General features: G+C 37.4%; 1 protein-coding gene across 3 annotated transcripts; it reads right to left on the bottom strand.

Moving 5' to 3' along the window:
• Positions 1–4837: 4837 nt before the first annotated feature.
• ARRDC3 (arrestin domain containing 3) lies at positions 4838–18834 on the bottom strand. 3 transcript variants are annotated; one of them, XR_011505942.1, is made up of 8 exons: positions 18326–18834; positions 14316–14397; positions 12341–12488; positions 11251–11353; positions 10663–10919; positions 10155–10317; positions 9724–9916; positions 4838–7577 (listed from the first exon to the last, which is right to left on the bottom strand). XR_011505942.1 is itself a non-coding variant. In XM_014857083.3 (8 exons), the coding sequence occupies exons 1-8, from the start codon at positions 18603–18605 to the stop codon at positions 7521–7523; spliced, it is 1245 nt and encodes a 414-aa protein (XP_014712569.3). In that variant the 5' UTR covers positions 18606–18756; the 3' UTR covers positions 4838–7520. The 3 variants fall into 3 exon arrangements, 2 of the variants coding, with proteins under 2 accessions (XP_014712569.3, XP_070373887.1); XM_014857083.3 differs by having other exon boundaries at positions 9724–9878; positions 18326–18756; XM_070517786.1 differs by lacking the exon at positions 12341–12488 and having other exon boundaries at positions 9724–9878.
• Between the last annotated feature and the right edge of the window lie 847 nt (positions 18835–19681).

Here is a 19681-nt window from a genome sequence, read left to right as displayed (position 1 = left end):
TTTTTATTGATATCTATATTTTAGCATTAGGAGTATATATTAAAATTGCTCAATGCTAGGTAAAAATACATATCTTCATGGTAGAGTTGGGAAGATTCCAGTTACTTTAAGAAATAGACTTGTGCCTAAATAACCAAACCAATCTCAAATTGCATAGTTTGATTATGTGCATTCTAAAAGCAGTGTCTCACTGGAATTTTATCCCCATCGAATAAAAGGTAGACTATTTGTCTAGAAGAAATTGTGGAAGTCACAGAAAAGTTTTGTTTTCATTGATGAAGAATGAAGAAACTGAGGTCCTGAGAGTTTCTGATTGTACATTGTGATCAGCTAGCTAAAGGAAGATGGGATCTAGGGTTCTTGGTTTCTGACCCTGCGTGCTTTCTAAAACACTGTGATTATTAGATGATACTGTGGCTAGCTTTAAAAGAACGTGGTGAGCTTTTACTGTTTTGAAGTAAAGTAGTGGCCTACATAGTACTACAAACTATTTCCTAGAGTGAAATTCAGTTGTGTAAGTTTTAAGATACAGTATTGGTTTAAGTATAGGGAAATTAGAAATTTTCCAATAATATAAAATCTTGAAGACCAGAGCCTGAACACAATGCTATGGATTTAAGCTTAATTCTATCAGAGACTCTAAATAGAAAGGTATTGCTGAAAGGGCCCCAAAAGACCTTTGTTGTTTAGATAAGGAACAAGGAAACAGGGCCCCAGAAAACTCAGATGACTTGTTCAAGTTCATTCAGCCACTTAGTGTCTGTGGACCAGAACTTAGATTCCTTCTCTCCCAGAAGAGTGCTAACCCACCATGGTATCTCATCAGGTGAAAAAAAGGGGAAGGAATGGTTTCCTTTGATCTATATTGACTTTACAGTTCAGAACAAAATCTGCTCTCTAAAGTCAGGAATAGCTCACTGTATTTACTCTAAATAGGTAGCTTTTCCTTACAGTTACTACATTATTATCATGTTGTATTTTTTGGAGAGAAGAAGGGTGTTATGGGTGATTTATGTTTCCCAAAAAGATACGCTGAAGCCCTAATCTCCAATATCTCAGAATGTGACCTTATTCGGGAAAGGGTCATTGCAGATGTAATTAGTTCATATAAGATCATACTGGAGTAGGGTGGGCCTTTCATCCAATATGACTGTGTCCTTATAAGAAGAGGAGAGATTCAGAGAGGAGAATGCCATATAAAGAAACGGAGATGTACCAGGAGAAGACGGCCATTAGATAGCAGAGGCAGAGATGCCAGTGATGCATCCACATGTCAAGGAAGGCCAAAGATTGCCAGCCACCACCACCAGAAGCAAGAAGAGGCAAGGAAAGATTTTCTTCTCCAGCTTCTGAAGGAACATGGCCCTGCCATGATTTTGGACTTCTAGCCTCCAGAACCGTGAGAGAATAAATTTCGGTTGTTTTCAGTCTCTGGTTTGAGGTACTTTGCTAAGGCAGCCATAGGAAATGAACATAGGCGACAATGTTATGAGGCATTTATTGAGCTTTTCCTGATCAGTCTGCTCAAGGCATTCATAAAAGTTCACCAGCCTCAGCCTGTGTCCACTGTTTCCATACCCAGCGTGTTCTCCTATGGCTGTTTCCTCACAAAGGTTTCGTACAGTTGGCTCTCCAAATGGGAGAAAGAATAGTGAAGGGAGGGAATATTTTCTCCTCTGCTCTTTAAATTTTGGAATTAACAATCTGGAGAAGAATGCAGGTGCAATTTTGTTGCAGGTTCTGGGTGTGCTTCTGTTGACAGCCAGCATACTGTTTGTCTGCACAATCCCTGTGCTGTATCTTAGTTTCCTGCTATTTTCCTATTATTCTAAACATCTTGAGTACTACTCTTTGGGATTCAAACCTATCAAGATGTCTAGATTATAAAAGTGTACCTTGCACTAAAGGTGAAAATGTTGATTTCCTTTAAAAAAGCAAATACAACAGGAACTGGCTGCTTAGTGTAACAAGTTTTTTCATTTCTATCATTATTTAAGCTATCAATTCATTTGAGAAAAATGACCTAATAAGTACAAATTCCTATTCAATAGGAATCAGATAGCTTTTCCTTTTGGCAAAAATTTGTATCATCTAAAGTAACAACAGCGTAATACTTTGACTTTCATCAGTTGTATCCTCGTTGTTAGATCTATGAGTTGGCAAAATTAACATCATCTTATAAGGTTAAAAATTTAAGACGGTATATTTTAATCTTTCATATCCTTCTGTTCACTGTAACACTGTTTTGTGTAACAGTAAAAAGACTCTAAATTATGCAAAGTGATCTTCTAACTCACTATTTTAACTTTATTAATGTTCCCAGAGACCTACCAGTGCCAGAGGTAATAATCATTTTGTTTGGATTGGAAATTGATGTTGAGAGCTTATGTAAGTCTCGAATTTAGAAGTAGCAAAGATCCATTTCCAGCTAGAATTAGCTATGATGTGTCAGAAGTTCTTAATATAAATGTCATAAACATTTGTTTTCTTGAATCACATTAGGTTCTATACTTTTAACATACAAATGCTAGAAACTATTCTAAAGCAACTTCATTGCTTTTTCGCTGTATATAATATCTTGACATTTTTGTCTAAGTTGGTATCTGTGAAGCTGGTTTGAAGAAAAATATTCTTTTCTGTATATGTTTAATTTCATGCTTTTCAACAGTTAAAGACAATAATACTGGTTCTTTTTCCAAGTGGGCATGTGCTTTTGGATTTTTAAACTATTAGTTGTCTCGGATTTGGAGTGGCCTTTCCATATTCATGTGTTTACTACATCTCCTGGTTATTTTCCTAAAAAATTTTTTCCTTAAAAAGATTGCAGACTACATTCCTCAAAAGTCAAAATAAATTTTCTTATATCAATAAATTTTTTCTCATGAATTGAAAACTGTATCTCCCCTCTGTATTGATTTTGAAGTCAAGAAATGAAAAGGCAAAATATTCCATCATTCAGTCATGGAAGTTTTGAGAAATGCTGATTGTTGACATAGGAATTCCAAAAGCATTGTGACCATCTCAGTAGTTAGAAACTTCTATCTCAAAACTATCAAGCCACGCATATGCTTTGGGATGAATAATGGCAAGATTATTTTTCATTTATTAAGTGCCCCCCAATCCTCAGCACAGTTATAGCTGAGGAGTCATGAAAACAAAGCTGCCTGCCCAGCGTCTCCCTCCCTTGCTGTTCTTTGGCGTGCTGCAGAGCTTCTCAAACTTCGTTGTGCTTACAGTCACCTGGGAATCATGTAAACGGGCATTTTGTGTCAATATTCTGGGCTAGATCTTGATATTCTGCTTTGCTAACGAGCTCCCAAGTGATGCTATGGCTGCTGACCCTGGACAGCACTTGAAACGAGAATATAGTGACCTCTTTTCTCCTGTCTTCTGGAAACAGAACTCTTTCTATTGGGAAGCCCATTCTGTGTGGCATGAAACACAACCCAAGTATTGGCCAATCAGAATCTCCCCTAACAAGTGATCTGGGGACTCCAGATGACATTTCTTCCCTGAGTTCTGAAAGCTGGGTTCATCTTTCCTGGCCCACAACGTGAAAGAATAAGGTGGATAGGAAAGAACAAGGTGAACGTGAAAAAGCGTTAAGTGAACAGAGATGAGAGACAAATGTGTCCCCAGGGCATTATTTGGATTTCTAGATCCAGATGAGCTTAGTATAAACCATCCCTCGAATTACTAGTTAATACAGTTTTTTACTTAAGCTAGTCTGAGTTTCCCTCTGATACAATCGAAGGTCGTGATAAATACATTGAGCTCAAATATTCAACAAATCATAATTAATGATGAGTATAGATGATTTAACACAAAAGCAGAGCCAGATAACTGTCAGTTATGTAACTTGAGACATGTACTGAACTCAATCTACAAGCATTCTAATGCAAATTTAGAAGCAACGTGGTTAATTTCCAGTGCTATGATTGACTTACAGCACCGTTTGTTTACCTAAAGGTGTGTAATAACCTCATGCCTTCAGTGATGACAAGTACCTTGGATAACTACTTTTCTACTTTGTAGATGAAGAAATCAAAATTCACCCATCTTGTTCAAGGCTACATCTAAACTCACAGAACCCAGAACCTAGGTCTCTCCTTCTCAAGCTACAAGTCCTCTTCCTTCAGTCATTTTTATTCCTTATTGTATCAAGACGTTGTGATTGCTGGCTCTCAGTTAACCAGGATGCTAGTCTACTTCTGTAAAATTGATTATAAATCTGTGAATGTCTCTTTGTAACACTTTCTTACGTGTAGGTACATTTGAGAATATGGGAGAATCATATATATAAATTGATAGCTTATCCATGAACGTATAAACGTGGAAAGAAGGTTAAGTTCTAAATGTGATTCCAAAAGTACTTCTAACATTACAAATCACTATAAAATTCAGACATTCTTTGAGAAGACTACGTCGTTTTAAAATTTAGAAAAATTGTGTTCTTGTAAGATTAGAATAATTAATACAAGGTAAGTTTTAAATTTAGGTGCACTTGAAATACTAGAAACTTGGACACATCCCAGTGAGAGGGAAACTGGTACCTGAAAGTAAAGCTACTTTACCTGGTTAAGCTTGATTCACATATGACTGAAGTTTATATATCTAACTTATGTTTTATAAAAAAGCGTCCATAACTTAATTTTTAAAACAATGATAACTAGTATTAAAAATTCCTTTAAGCCTTCAGTAATTTTCTTTAGTACAGAGATCTAGAAACAATGCTTATCCAGAACGACTTAAAATAGAGTTTAATTGTAGTCTTCATAGCGTTTGCATGTATGATGAGCTACTAATATGACCAAGATTCAAATAAATCTCCAAACAATTTTACAAAAAAGAAAAAACAAAACACTTTATTTTCCACAAGGAAGAGCAATAGGAAAAATTAAATCATTTCCCACATATTGTTTTCTCAAAACAGAGCCTACAAGGACATATTCAGCACCAAATAAAAAAGGAAAAAAAAAAAAAGAGAAATTACAAACAGCCATAGAATATAATCTATAAAGCAAACATTTAATATTGCACTTTGTTTTGCTAACATTTTGGATTTTACTTTCCTTAATTGAAAAATCAGGAATCTATCTCGAATACTGGAATACAACTGTGAACCTCACACCTTACGTCAGGAATTGACCAATATTTAGAAGAGAGAAAAGTAATGCCTCTAAATAAGAAAGTAATGAAATACTTTAATGGGAAAAACAAAACTTTATTTGATAAAGTTTTATAGATTTAAAATTTTATCACATTTTATTTTGACCCAATGCCAATTATCAGAATATTGGTCATTCTTGCCTCATGTGTTATTTATAAGAGTATATGGTGATAAGTATTCCAATGCTATGCATATCAACAATTGTTCCCTAGTCAGACATAAGAGAGAAAAGAAAAGGGATTTTCTGACAACCCCCCCCAAACAAAAATAAAACCACCAAATGCCCTTTACGCCAAATATTCCATTAGCTTCTTTTGAGGGGGACATTCACAAAATGATTTAACAACAATAAAAAAATATTTCACCCCCATTTCCTTATTATCTAGTATTAGTTTGCTACGGGAGCCCAAACCCTTTAACCGAATCACTTAAAACGCGATTCATTTTTACACTGGGCTTTCTTCACCCTGTCAGCATTTTTCAAACATGAATTGTCTTCCATGTTTTCTTAAAGGCCACTTATGGAAAAGCCTATTTGTTTTGTATGAAGCTTTAAGACAGTATTTAACCAGGTCAAGCACCAAGCCAGAGAGTTACTATTATTTTCAGCCACTTCATTAACTGTGGGGTTAAATGGCAGCACAGATGTAACACCCATTTCACACATATGTTGCAACATCAGAGATGCTGATTTTCATTAAAAACACATCAGAGCTGAAATCCTTTTAAAACAAGACAATCAGTACACTTGGTACCTTGGAAAATACAGTTTTAAGTGTCATCATGAATGCTGGTATATTTGTTATGAGCCAACTGTAAATTATCTTTAATATAAAATATAATTTACTGATGTGATCATTCTTCCTATCTTATCTATATATACTCAAAGGGAGTGATTTCTCACGTTTAGCAAAATGTTCTTTAGGTAATGGAAAAAAAATACTTTCATTTAAAAAAACCACAAAAATATAAAACAGTTATTACTCCGGCACACATTCTAGTATTTTGAAGTTACACACTTTTAGAATAAACTTGGGTTTTCAAGCTCTGTCAAGCTTGAGCAAGACAGGAAATATAAATTGAATTCTCTAACCATAACCTGAACATAAATATATTCCTGCTCATTAAAATACTCTTCACCAGCTAAAACGATTTCCAACATATGTGTCTTGGAGGTAATTAAGTAACTCTGTATAAAAATAAATGCACTTTCGTCTCCTCTCCAGTGACTGGAAAACTTCCATGCTTTTAAAATAATAATAAAAATAACTAATTTTTAAGAGCAACAGCCCTTAACTCTTTGCTGGTGCCTGCCATACTGCCTTTCTTTACTCCATTCTTAGCTCTGCTAGTTTCTTCTTATATGTAATGATAAAAAGGGAATGCGGGTGGGTTATCACTTTTGTGTATGTCCCTTTTCCAAATTTCCCTCTCTAAGAAGTCAAACAAACGAAAAAATAACTCAACAGTGCAACAAAACACAAATAGCATTCCAACAGTTTGGCAAGTGATGCGTTCACCTGAGATTAAGTGATTTTAGGCAGTCAGTAACAAAATGCTGCTTTGCTGTAATAGTAGAAAGGCAACAAATTCTTAAAAGAAACCAAGAAGGTGTACAATCTTGACAAAGTCTCTTATTAGCTTCCTCCTCTTATCTCTTTTCCCATGTATCTGTTGCGTATCTACTACAGTAGGCTGCAAAACATACAGCAAGAAGGATTGGCTTGAAGGCATTTGATGTTTGTAAATAAATCCAAATAGGATCCAAGCTGAAGAGGTGATACGTGGTCAGCCTAGAAGGACAATTCTGAGCATGTGCATACGCAGGTAAAGTCCAGGCTATATTAAATAAAAAAAAAAAAGTCAGTGCGTTTTTCTCATGTTACAGTTTTTTCAAAGCTTTCTTTTGTTCCTTGTTGTGCTGACCACAAACAAGTTTTAAAAGAGTATCAAGAGTCTGGCATAAATGGAAAAAAAAAAAAAAGCTGTAGTGACATTGAACTGCACAATGTAAGCATTGAGCATGTGCAAATTTTCAAATCAGAGGAAATCATCCCTCTTTACAACGTGATGTCTTGACACGTATGACCATAGGCTAAGAAGACTGCTCTTAGTATGTGCCAGTTTGAAAGGAGAAAAGCTTAGATCTTCAAGCATGTTGGAGCAGTCCCAGAAATGTTGCAGAAGGCTTCTAAAGCATGATCACTGGTTGGTTCATGTATTTGCCATTTCTCTGGGCAAAAGCAATTCCACTTCCTCTGAAAACGTGTCTCCAAGATACTTCTCTGTCCTCAGCCGGGAAGAGATACAGTTCGGAACCCACATCAACTTGATTTAACCAAGCGTTCCTTCAACGAGAGGGGCAGGATGGTCTATCATCTGCTGACTGATCAGGATTTGGATCAATCTAGAAAGAAAAGAGAAAAAAAAAATCACAAAGTTATTTAATAAGGTCTAGTAAGAATGCAGCAAACGACTAAGATTTTGAGTACTAGTTGAGAAATGTAATCAGAAAGAACATACACAGCTTGTATGAGGGGGACAGGGTAATATTATTATCTCTAAAGTGCCTGATATTCAATTAGTAGATTAACAATAAAATTTATAGAGATTTGCCCAAACAGTTCTCTTTCACAAAAGCTAATGGTAAAATTTTATCAGAGAATGAAGTTCCACTCAGCACTTAGTAGTACTTAAGACTCAAATACATGATGGAGAACATTTTCATAGCAATGGTCTCCTTTTGTAAAGTATCCCTTTCATTGTTTTACAGAAAAGTCAACTCAGCTCTTCTCTAGACTTTGGGAAGAACGTAGTTGAGTAAACAGTGTTCTTCTTGCTTATGTGAGGTAGTAACTCAGGATGTAAAACCCCCGAGGGAGCCTAGGAATAATGCGTATCAAGAAATAGCCACGCTGAACCCAAAATGCTCTAGAGGCTTCCCACCTTCCCTGTCTCTCAAGTGCCTTTCATATGCACATCCACTTAGTAAAAGTGACTATCTCTCAGTTGCTTCTCAGGTACAAAGAGAATGGGCACAGGAAGGCAAATTGTTGGGTTTAAGACATTTCTTTTGCTGAAAGATCTTTTGGACAAGACCCATTTACTTCAATTTAAATGTGCGACAATCAGAAGTATCTCAGAACCTCTAAGTAAACACATTTTTGAAGAAAAAACGCCGAATAACTTTTCCTTTAATGACTGTCCTTTAAAGAAAGAAAAAAGTAAAAATTTAAGATAGCTTTTCCCCTCCATGTGCCTAGATGTTACTTAACTAAATCACACCCTGAACCACTTCAGGGTTTTAAAAGTTTTTAATTCTATTATCTTTAGCTCATTTTAAAAGGAGGAAGAATTTTATGACAAATTGCTTAAAACTGGATACTTCATTTGCCATCTTTTAAAATGCACATTGGACAGCCAGAAAGCTTCAGATCAAATCAGAAATGACTGACTTAATAAGCAAGACAGAAATGTCAGAATAAAAATGTAGTAATAAAATCTGTAACTAGGAAAACATTTTTAGCATCTAATGGACAATTTTATAAACTGGAACAGTGGAGTAGAAAAATTATGTCTAATCAAGAATTTGCAGGAACAGATTCTGAACATCCTATAATCAATGAATAAAGCGGATCTAGTATTAATCACATTCAAAGGAAAACTGACTCTTCTAGTCACAGTGTTTGGTACAGGGGGGAAAGCAATTTGTTGAAGAGTGAAATAATCCCTTTTATGTTTTATTTGGGATTAATATTTCCGTGTAAGATAGTTCAAATATATATGTATTCTGAAGTATCCTGAAATTGCTGGATATCCCCCCACCTCCTTGCCTTTGTACCTGCTGTTCTTCCTGCCTGGACCATCCCTACCTTTTGAGGACTACTAATCTTTCAAGATTCAGCTTAACAGTCATCTTTCTCAGGGATGCCCCCCAGATTCCCAAGGCCCAAGAAGCTGCTCCTCAAATGAACTGTGCATTCCTATTACATTGTTATGTAATATTTTGCTTCTAGTTTGTTTTTCCCACCAGCCTGTAAGCTTCTCTCAAGTAAGGGTCATGTTTTATTCACAGAAGTGCTTAGTTGTCATCAATATGAGATGAAGAAAAATAATCCAACAGTGTCAGCGCATTGTTTAAGATGTTATTACAAGTATGTTATTTTCCCCTATGGCTGAGAATGTTAAAATATGTGAGAATTAAATTAGAAAAAGATGATGAATAAGATAAATTCTAGCTATTTAATGAATGCTTGCAAAATGCCAGTTCTACTGATACTTTAAAATATGAATTATTCCTTGAAATAGCATTTTGCAAGCATAAGGTTAGATTGTTACATTTATTTTCCCAATAATGTAAGTGAACAGTCCTACTTCTGGGTCAAATTTAGTAGATATTGACATCCCTAATCTAACTTTTCATCTGTCGTTCTAAATTATTTGTTTTTCTATTATCATCATGATGACCAAAATCTAACTGTATTTTTAAGAAGTGTGCAATGCTGTTTCCCAAGAAAGCCAGCTCAATTCACAACTGAGGAAATGGCACGCACCTCTGAATAAAGAGGTGGAGGCAAAAAGCGAAACTCCTGGATATATGCAAACAGTGGTCCTTGAAGTGCTCTCTCAAAGTCATCACAAGCACTCACGGGTGCAAGATTGTTCCGCCTTTGTTCCTCTGTTACCACTTCTGCATAGCTGGGTGGTGCTGAAGGAAAAAGATACACGCAATTCGAACAGCATGTTCTTATGCATGTCAAAATACACAGAATAGTAGATATTAAAAAAGAATGTCAAGGTAAAATAACAATTATTTGTTTTATGATCAAAACTAGGGGGATATACATTTTAAATACAACATTAGGGGCACATCTATTCTCTCTCTCCAATTATAGACAAAACTTTATCTAATCATAAAATACAAGCAAATTTACGTTCTTGAAAATAATAAGAGATTAAACTTAGATATGTATTATCAAATTACCTTCAGGTCTTTCAGGTAGGGATAAACCAAGCCAGTTCATATTCATGCTACACTGACTGCTTACACTTGAGGTTCTGCTACCAAATGGATGTAAAGGAATGGTACCGATGACAAGTGGCAAATTAAGAAATAAATCCATAGCTCCAGGAATATCCACATATACCTAAAACATTGAAAGGAGATGTTAAGTTTAGAATCCCAAGTACTAGTTCCTTTTTTAAAACTAATAACCCAATTTTAATGTCATTTGAGGCTCTCATTTATTTCACTTTTTACTTATATACACGATATACAGGAAAAGTTTCTCCATTATGTACAATACTATATAGTACACATTTATATGTAAGGTGAAATTGGTAATCATAATTCAAATTATATAAAAATTTATATATATCATACATGGAATATAAAATTTAAATCCTCTATGTAAGACAAAAATCATATCCTTGTGACTTGAAGACTTAAACAAAACAAAAACAACAAAAAACCCCCTTAAATCTACACATACCATTAGTGAATATTCCACACGGATTATACTACAGTCGAGGATAGAGGGAGAAACTGGTGGGATTTTCAGCAACTTGCCGTTCCACGTCTCTGTCTTTCCAGACGATAACGATTCCCCGCGCAGGTTCGCCACCAGCTGTTTTACTTCCTTCATTTTCCCTTTGGCATAGAAGGCCTGTGTTTGGTAAATGGCTGCCTTTGGCACCACCATTCGGGAAGAGCAGTTCTCAATCTCAGCAAATATCTGAATTGATTCACCTAGAAGGGAAAAAATATATCTACTGTTAAACAAACAAACAAAAACCGAGAAAAACCCGAAACAAATGTAGATTCTTAGGCTAAAACTTGAAAGTTCAATGGACTACGTGGACGGAAAGCTTTCCTAAGAATGGCAAGTAACTCAGACTTAGAAAAAAAGAACTACTCATTTACAGCAGCTACTTAAAAAAGGAGACTGGACAAGCACAATTTATGTTACTTTACCAAAGGGTTCTGTATTGTGTTTGCATTAAGTAGAAATATTGCAAATTTATACACAAAAGCTAAGTGAAGAAGGATAATTTTTTATGGGAATCCGCCTCACACGTACCTGGTGTATAGCCCTTCCTTTCGATTTTGGCACTTAAGGATATTGGGCCTGAGGTACAGAACCAGCAACAGAGAGTCTTTTCTTTTGTGCCTGCTTGGGGTGACTGTAAGAAATAAAAATAGAGAGAAAAGATCAATGTACGAACTGGGACAGTAATAGAATGTTTTAAAAACACAATCCTAAATTCTTTGAGAATTTAAAATTAAAAGCGACGTTGCATTTCTTTCTGTATCTAACCAATGGCTTCTGAATTATACTATTATTTTTGTCTTTATATAAGTTTCCATTCATTAAAGAAAAAAGGGTACAGGGCCTTAACACCACATTCTACAAACATAGTTTTAGCCCATGCTATCTACATGTACAGTAATTAAAAATGAACCAAACAAAAAAAACCCTTTCCACATTCCATTTAAACTGCCTTAAAAAAAAAAAGGCAGCTTGGAAAGCAACTTGGTTATAATCCCAAATGTTAACATCTTTGAGAAGGTAAAAATCAATATGTAAAAAAGGGAAAACTCTTTTTCAAGATTAATTCTTATTTGCTTAAAGATGTTATCATTTGTTTAAACCAAATAAAATTTTTGGAGCCAAATTTGCATCTTGTGAAAAAATGCAGTTAAGAAAGATTTCTTTTAAAATAGAATTAAGCTTTTTCATGAAAGTGAAATCTCCCCATCGTTTGACAACTATCCCTATATTGGAACAATGCAATGCAGTACAAATTTTAATTATGTTATTTTCACATTAAGTGATATTATCTTATAATAATTGATACTGCTGCTCCTGTTCCACCAAAATTATTGAGGGAACAGATCTATTTTTTGTTACTGCTGTTACCTTCTGAGATATTTCAAACCATACAATGGTCTCACTTTTAAAATTTACTGTAAGTTATTATAATATCAGGAAACATGAGCATATTCTTCAATAATTTGTGTGCTCTTGACTGTATTTTTTTTAAAAATTAGTATTTTTGGAATTTAAAAATAAAACTATTTTAAAATTATAAAGATTGCATAGTTTAGGCGATTATTCTTCAGTATTTATATGCCCAAAACAAAGAATGAAAAATTCAGTCAATTCTTACCAGTAATGAAGGAGTGTTGATATCTATATGCTCAAAGACTGTAAATTCCTTCTTTAATTTTACTGGTAGAAGCCAAGGCCTGTGCAATTCGGCTTTCACCCAATAGCGCACACTGCCATGTCGGCCTTCGAATGAGGTAGCAAGTGGTCTGTGCAGAATATAAAGGTCAATATATTAATCTTATACCTCTTTCCAATAGTTACACAGTAGGTCATTATAAAGGTGTTACTATATGGTACTGTTTATATATCAATGAGGTATTAAACATAATTTTTTAAATTTCCAAAGGGATAAGTCATTGGGGAAGAAATCTTCTGTTTCCAAATAACGATAGACGATAGTTAAATATCATAGAAATTTTGCTTAAAAAAGGCCAGAAGAATACACTCTCTTTAAACTCATAAGAGGCTACTTTTAATGCTGGTGGCAAAATTATGAAAGTTTGGAAACGAACAATTCTTGAAAAAGTCAAGAATGTAATTTAAAAATAAAGTTCAGAATAGTTTAGCTATTTCTATTGAGAAATTCTAGACACTGGTTAAACATTCAGACCAAATTCCCCCCAGTGTTCCACTTTTCATTAGCTGGGAATTATTCTCTTTTTATAGCAACTAATTAAGAAGGTCTAGAAAAGGCCGAGAACAGTCATTATGGTTTCAAAAATTTCACATTTCATAAAGTCCACTGAAACTGTAAAAAACAGCTTTTACACTTCCCAGTTTACTCATGTTCTAACTTTTTTGGACCATGTTTTCTAACTTTATAGCTTAAAAAGAAACATTTCTACTGACGTTTATGAAGAGAATCAGAACTTTTTCAACTCTCCCAGATTTTATTACTTGTGGAAGGTTTTATTTTAGTGAATTTAGTCTTTTTCATAATTTCATTATGAAAATGCCCAATGTTCACAGTTATTTACAAGGTAGACTGCTAGCTTAGATTCATATGATTAGTACTATTTTTATAACTTTTTTTTGCATTTTAGACTCCTGCATTAACTTGTATAACACGGAGAAATAAAATGCAGTATTTATGTTAGCCTTCTAGAGTTTATTTTAAACGATCCTGGTTTACAGACTGAATTTTTAAAAAATATATTAAATTACCTCCATCCTTTGAAAATATTCAGGCCCAGTATAAGCCTTATTGTATTCACAGATTTAAAATATTTCTCCCAGAAAGATTAGCTTAGGACATTATATTCAAAATGATGTTCTCAAGTAAAATGGTAAATGGAATACTCTGAAAAATACCATTTATGAACTCTATCCACATATAACAACTCAAGTAATAAAATGAACAAAAATATAGCATAATATACAGTTTGCACTTGATAAATTCTTATGTAAATTTATCCTCCAGAACAACAGGCACAAATGCCACTTTGCATGTTTCAATATCCATTAAAGGCATTATTAAAAAAAAAACTTTGTATATGCTCTTCTAACAATCTGTTAGCACATTAAGAATATATCCCTTTCATTCTAGATTCCGAGCCTTCTACTAAGGCTTCTCTGATGGACGTTTCCTCAAGTCCAGGTCACAACAACTCTTGTGTGACCATCTCAACAGCTCTTTGTACAGAAGTCATTGAACTCACAGTAAAAGAAGATCACTCCTAAAAGTTAGAATATTCCTAATTATTTTTACCTTCTTAGCTAAGACTGATGATAAACTAAGTATTTATCAAATGTTTACTATTTGGCTAGCACCTTCCAATTCACTTATTTTAAATGAAACTATTCAAGGTTAAAAAACTCCAACAATCTTGAACACTAAGAATTGAGCTTTGCTTTCCTTAATTTTGCCACACTAGATTAAAAAATAGCTTCTTTTTTTCAGTAGATTGTTTTCCTCTAGCAAGTTTCAGTAATGAAAAGGGTTTTTTTTTTAAACTAAAAATCTTTAAATTTAGAATATTTAGTTCTAAGAGAATGGATGTTCATGAAAAATGCCTATTACTTGTAATACTTACGTCTGTGGAAGCTCGAAGCTGAATGCATATTCATGCCTTCCTGAATGAATAGTGTTGAAGCCTTCTTCCGAATTATCATCATCTAAAACAAAGAGGAAAAAAAAAAACTCGTTTTCAAACTTTACACACTCCTCATAGTGGCAGCACTTTAAAGATACTCAAATAATAATTAAGGCCACAGCTTTGGAGTCTGAGAGATCTGAGTTGAATTCCAACTCCACCACTTCCTCTGGATATAAGTCTTCAGCGGCCTCCTCTGTAAAATGGGGATAATTAATCCTTACACCCCACAGGCGGTTTTTTAATGAAAAACGGCCCACACTGTAAAGCACCTGAACCTAACATGGTATATACTCAACCAAAGATTCAGATCTCAAATCCCTCGAGGATGGTATCTTTGTCTCCAACGGTTCACTTACATTTACCTTCGTTAAGACTATATATGAAACGAAAACTGCTCATGTAAACCTTTCAAAATGTCAGTTTTGATACAAAAGACGTCAATGTTACAATTCTAAAACCATTAGAAAAACTTTGTCAAATGGATGTTGCAGTTAAAAAAAAAAAGGAACAGTGATTTTAATGTCAGTTTCATGGCTAAAAATAAAAATTCTCTTTTGAACCTAAAATGATGACAACACTCAAGTCCGTCCTAGCAACAGCTGAAAACTTGCTTATATAAAAAATGCACCTTAGATTTAAAAGGCGCCTGCTCGTCGGGAAACAACACTGTCCCACACCATGGAGAAACGAAGTCTAATGAGGTTGTTTCCAATTTCTAGAAAAAAGGGATGACCTTTCATTTTCTATCAATTTCTTTTGGTCAAATGGTTATTTTCTTGATGGCTCCAAAATAAATGTATTAACAAAACTGGGGGAGAGAATTCTGGATTCTCAAAAAAAAAAAAAAAAGTTTTTAGCGTTCTGGCTAGGAAATATAACATAGATGTCTTATTTATGTAATTTTCTCGGTGTAGAAATCTTTATCATTAACCACGAGAGTTGGAGTAATTGGTAGCACCATTTAACTTTTCCCTCACCCAGGTAGGGAACAGACGCAAAAAATGTGATGTTTCCCTTAAACCAAATGAGAAAAGAAAAAATAGGGCCTCTGTGGATACTTTTATTCAAAAACCATGGTGATTCTCTACGATCTCAGTCCTATTTTCCTCGCCCCGTGTGCAAGTCCTCGGAGCGGACCGCAGCCCCGAAAACCGGCTGACAGTTGGGGGCCACTCAAGCCCGCTCCCCTCGAAGGCGCCCGAACTTTCCTCCCTCTCCCAGGCTTCGCTCCCCGCTCCCTTTTTGTGCCAGCTCAGCAGTCTCATTGAAGCGAGCGGCGGCCGCCGCGCCGCGGTAAACAAGTGCCGGGCTGTCAATCAAGAACTAGACCGGAGCAGGAGAGGACCGGCCTAAACCGGCGCGAGCAGATCCCAGCCGGCCCGCCCGCGCGCCGCCGCCGCCGCGGCGCGCTCCGCTATACATACGGCATACGTCGCGCGGCGCTCGCGCTCGTGCCCGCGCAGCCTAGCCTGCTGGACGGGGGGCGGGGCCGGCGCGGCGCTTCCGCTTTACACGCCCCAGCCGGTGACCGGTTCTATCTGGCTCGGGCCACCCTGACACCTTTACAGTTGCGGCGAGTGAAACTGGGGCGGGGAGAGTGAAGGCAGAAGCCGCAGGAAACAATGAGCAGGGGGCAGGGGACTGTCGCCGAGGCCCCCCACCCGGCTCGGGATGTTAGTATCACTTCTCCTTTCCCTCTTGGCAGCCTTGGCTCTCTCCGCTCAGGTCAAACCAAGGTAGCCCGTCTGCCGGCTGCACAGGTCGAGCCACACGCTTTGTTTCAGCTAAGAAAAAAACAAGCGTTCACAGAGGCTACCTGACACTTTGCACCCGAAAAACAGGAAAACGGGGTCCTGCTGACCTTGCCCACCCAAGTTCCCTCTGAATAGGATTGGCAGCTGAAGTCGCGCCCAGGGCCATTCGGCACCTGTGCGGCCAGCCGGAGCGTCTCCCCTCTGCTCTATTGATCTCTGAAATCGTTTTTTTCGGGGATCCTAGAGGCCAAAGTGAGGGTCGACAGAAGGGCATGTGACACGAGCCCCAGGCGCCTGCAGAAGCCCCAGGAGTGACGCGAGCCGGGCGGGGGCGGCCGCTCTGGAGGGACCTTTACCGGCGCACGCCGGTTCCAAGCCTCGCCCCAGCCGGCGCGAGCCCACTCTCCCCACCCGCCCGCGCCCAATCCAATCAGAGCCTGGCATCGCCTTAGCAACAGGCTAACAAGCCCGGCTCCGCCTATCGCCGCGCGCCCGGGGCGGGGTCTCGGCAACCAGGCTAGTTTGAGAGGTCCCAGTTTTAAGTCATTGAAACTATTCCAGGCTAAGAGCTCGTCCAGGCTTTGCAGGGGTTGAGGGGCATCTCGTGGGGTGCGAGACACGTAGTTTTCTACACCATGAAATCACACAGCAACTAATGAAATTGTGTTTGTGCCCCTAAGTGGCTATTCTACTTTAACCGCACTGCAAGCCTCAACGCCTTAAAAACCTTTGTTTCTTAACCATTTTATAAAAAGCTGCAATGTCCAGAAATGTTCAAACACAAACTCAAGTGTCTGCTTTTCAACAAATACCACGACTGTCATTAGGCATTTACATTTCTTATCGGTGTTAGTGTTTGGAGAGATCAACTATAAATTATTTCAGGATGCAAATTACCTATGTGTAACTGAAAATCCAACTAAAGAACTGATTTCATCTTAATATTTTAAAAAATAACGCATTAATGGTGTAACTCAAAGCATCCTTTTTTCCTACATTGCCTTAGTTCAATCAGTACTTGCTCAGGGAGGTGTATTTTCTAACATTAAAAAAGAAAGTAAAAATGTGCTCTACTCTGAAAAATCGTCAACATTTGAACTAAATGCTGCATTAAAAAGAAGCACAAAATTACATAAGCAGTTTTAACATTATATTCTTCTTGGGCTAGGAATTAAGTCATCGCCACCACCTGACGCGTGTAACCAATCTGCTGAGAGCAGTACGAGCGCCCCTCCTCACCACCCCCCAGAACTGGTCCGAAACAGGATTGAACCGCTTCTAACAAAGGGTGGAAACTTAGAAAAACAAGCTTAGAGTCGTCTATATTTCCACAATGTAACCATTTAAACAATAGATTGAAAATCTCAGGACCCCCTCTCCCTTTGACAACCTTTTATCTCCCTTTTCTAGGCAAAAATCAAATCCAATGTGCCGAATACTTTTCAGTTCTCTTTGACTGGCACGGGTTTCATTGAATGCACGTTCCAAAGTTAGACATGATGCTCGGAAAAGAACATTACTGACCCTAAATGGCTTCTAAAATTGATTTGAAACATATCATAATGATAGATACCGTCTTGTACAATAGAGAATGCTTGATGTAAATTTCTAAAGGAACTGGAAAGAATAGGGGAAAACACGTGGGGTGTTGATACCATATGTCAAAATAAGCCACAGAAACCCTTGATCAAAGAACAACGATCAATTCTTTAAAGTCTTTTGTGTGTCAATATTAAAAATGAAATATACCTATTAAACCACTTAATGTTATTCCATTTCTTCATTGAAGCCTAATTTTTAAGATCTAAGGTTGCAGAGTACAAGGGAAAAATCTAACATTGGACTGCAGCTTTCAGCAATTCATTTGAAAACATATTAGTGAAACTACTGAATTGGATTTAAGCGGAATTTATAAGTAAGGTGCAAATGGACTGCAAGTGCGTATGGCACAGACCAAGCCGGGTATAGAGGTAGTTGAATTAAGTGCAGTTTGCAGTCACTTTGCAGATGCCTGCATGCATTACAGCTTAACACACGATGAATGTCAAGCAGAATCCAAATCTTGCAACTTTGCTAATCGGTATCAAACTGCTGTGTGTTATGCTAGTAGAATTACATTAATTTAGAAAAACTGAAAAGGCACTTTCCCAAAGAAAACAGGTCTAATGATTGCTGAATAATATAAAAACTTACCTCTTTCGTGTCCAATTAAGATGTCTTTATGGTTGAAATATTCTACTTCTTCAGTGTAATTCTGTGTGTAGGCAGTATTAGAGCCGGCGTTTCGAGATTCGGTCCAGCGTACTTTCGCATGTCCTCTTGCATGAATTTTAAGAGATTTTACTCTGATTTCCCCAGTAACTTCTAAATTCACCCTTCCTGAGACTGTATCCCCACTAGAATACACAGGGACATTGCTGTCATTAAGACAGTCAAAGCTTATTGTCAAACTCTTCACCTTTCCCAGCACCATGTTTATAACAAAATCTATAAAAATATAATGTAAGACAAAAAAGTCAAGATCACATATAAAATGTGATCTTCACTTAACACTGATCGATGTCTTTGCCGTGCAAAAAGCTTGCAGGCAGGACCAGTGATTCTTTACAAATAGTTCATTGAGATTTCTTTAAGTCAGGGCAGCAGAGAGGCTGCTGCTCCGCGATCCTGCGAGTCTCAGTGGTCTCCTTACAAAGACGGGCGGTTGGAGGCTGCCAGCTCACTTTAAGAGCAGCTTTGTGAAAAACAACCCCAGCGCGCATGCGCACGCCGCGGCTGCTGTCGGCCCTCCCTGCGCGCCCCCTCCCGCGCCGGGCTCGCTCCTCGCTCGCTCGCTCGCTCCTGGTACAGTAGGTTTACAGCTAGGGGAAGAAGGCACGGGGCTGCCGGGAGGCTCACCCTGACTTCTCTGCATTGTGGGCTCCTATTGGTAGGCAGGCTACCGTAAACCCTCGACGTGTTTTCTGGAGCCCCTTACCGAGCACACTCTAAGGGAAAGATGATGGCAGAGAGGGGCACTGGAGGACAAGGGCTGAGTGGGGAGCTGTTTGCAAAGCCAAGTCAGGATAAACTGCTGAGTGACCAGCACGGAGCGTGCGTTACCGGCACTGCAGGGTTTTGCCCACTGCGTGGATGGGAAGAAGAAAAAGTGATGTGTGAAGAGAGATGGGGGTAGGGGAGAAACCGGTTGGGCAAGCGGCTGGTTGCTGAGCATAATCTAATGAATTTCAAAAGAAAATGTAATAAAAAGCAGACAAGAAATAATGTTCAGAGACAAGAGCATTCTTGGATTTTTGAAAAAACTAGTGCTTTGTAGTCAGGGTGGAAATGAACTCAGTCGACGGCAAAGGAACCTTGCAAGAGAATACTGTAAGGAGCAAGGAAGAGAAGCAAGTATAATTTAATCAATAGGTTTTGCTTTCTCTTCCAGCTCTTAGATAGCAACGAAAAACAACCAAGTTGTTTGCATGATGACACCAGGGGAAAAAAGGCTTGACCACTTCCTCGAAGGAAGAAAGTCCTTTTTTAAGTCGCCACCTACAGCTAGAT

Source organism: Equus asinus, chromosome 9 (assembly GCF_041296235.1).
Source record: "Equus asinus isolate D_3611 breed Donkey chromosome 9, EquAss-T2T_v2, whole genome shotgun sequence".
NCBI lineage: Eukaryota > Metazoa > Chordata > Mammalia > Perissodactyla > Equidae > Equus > Equus asinus.
Note: the sequence above shows the minus strand (reverse complement) of the source record. Positions and strands in the feature narration are given on the sequence as shown.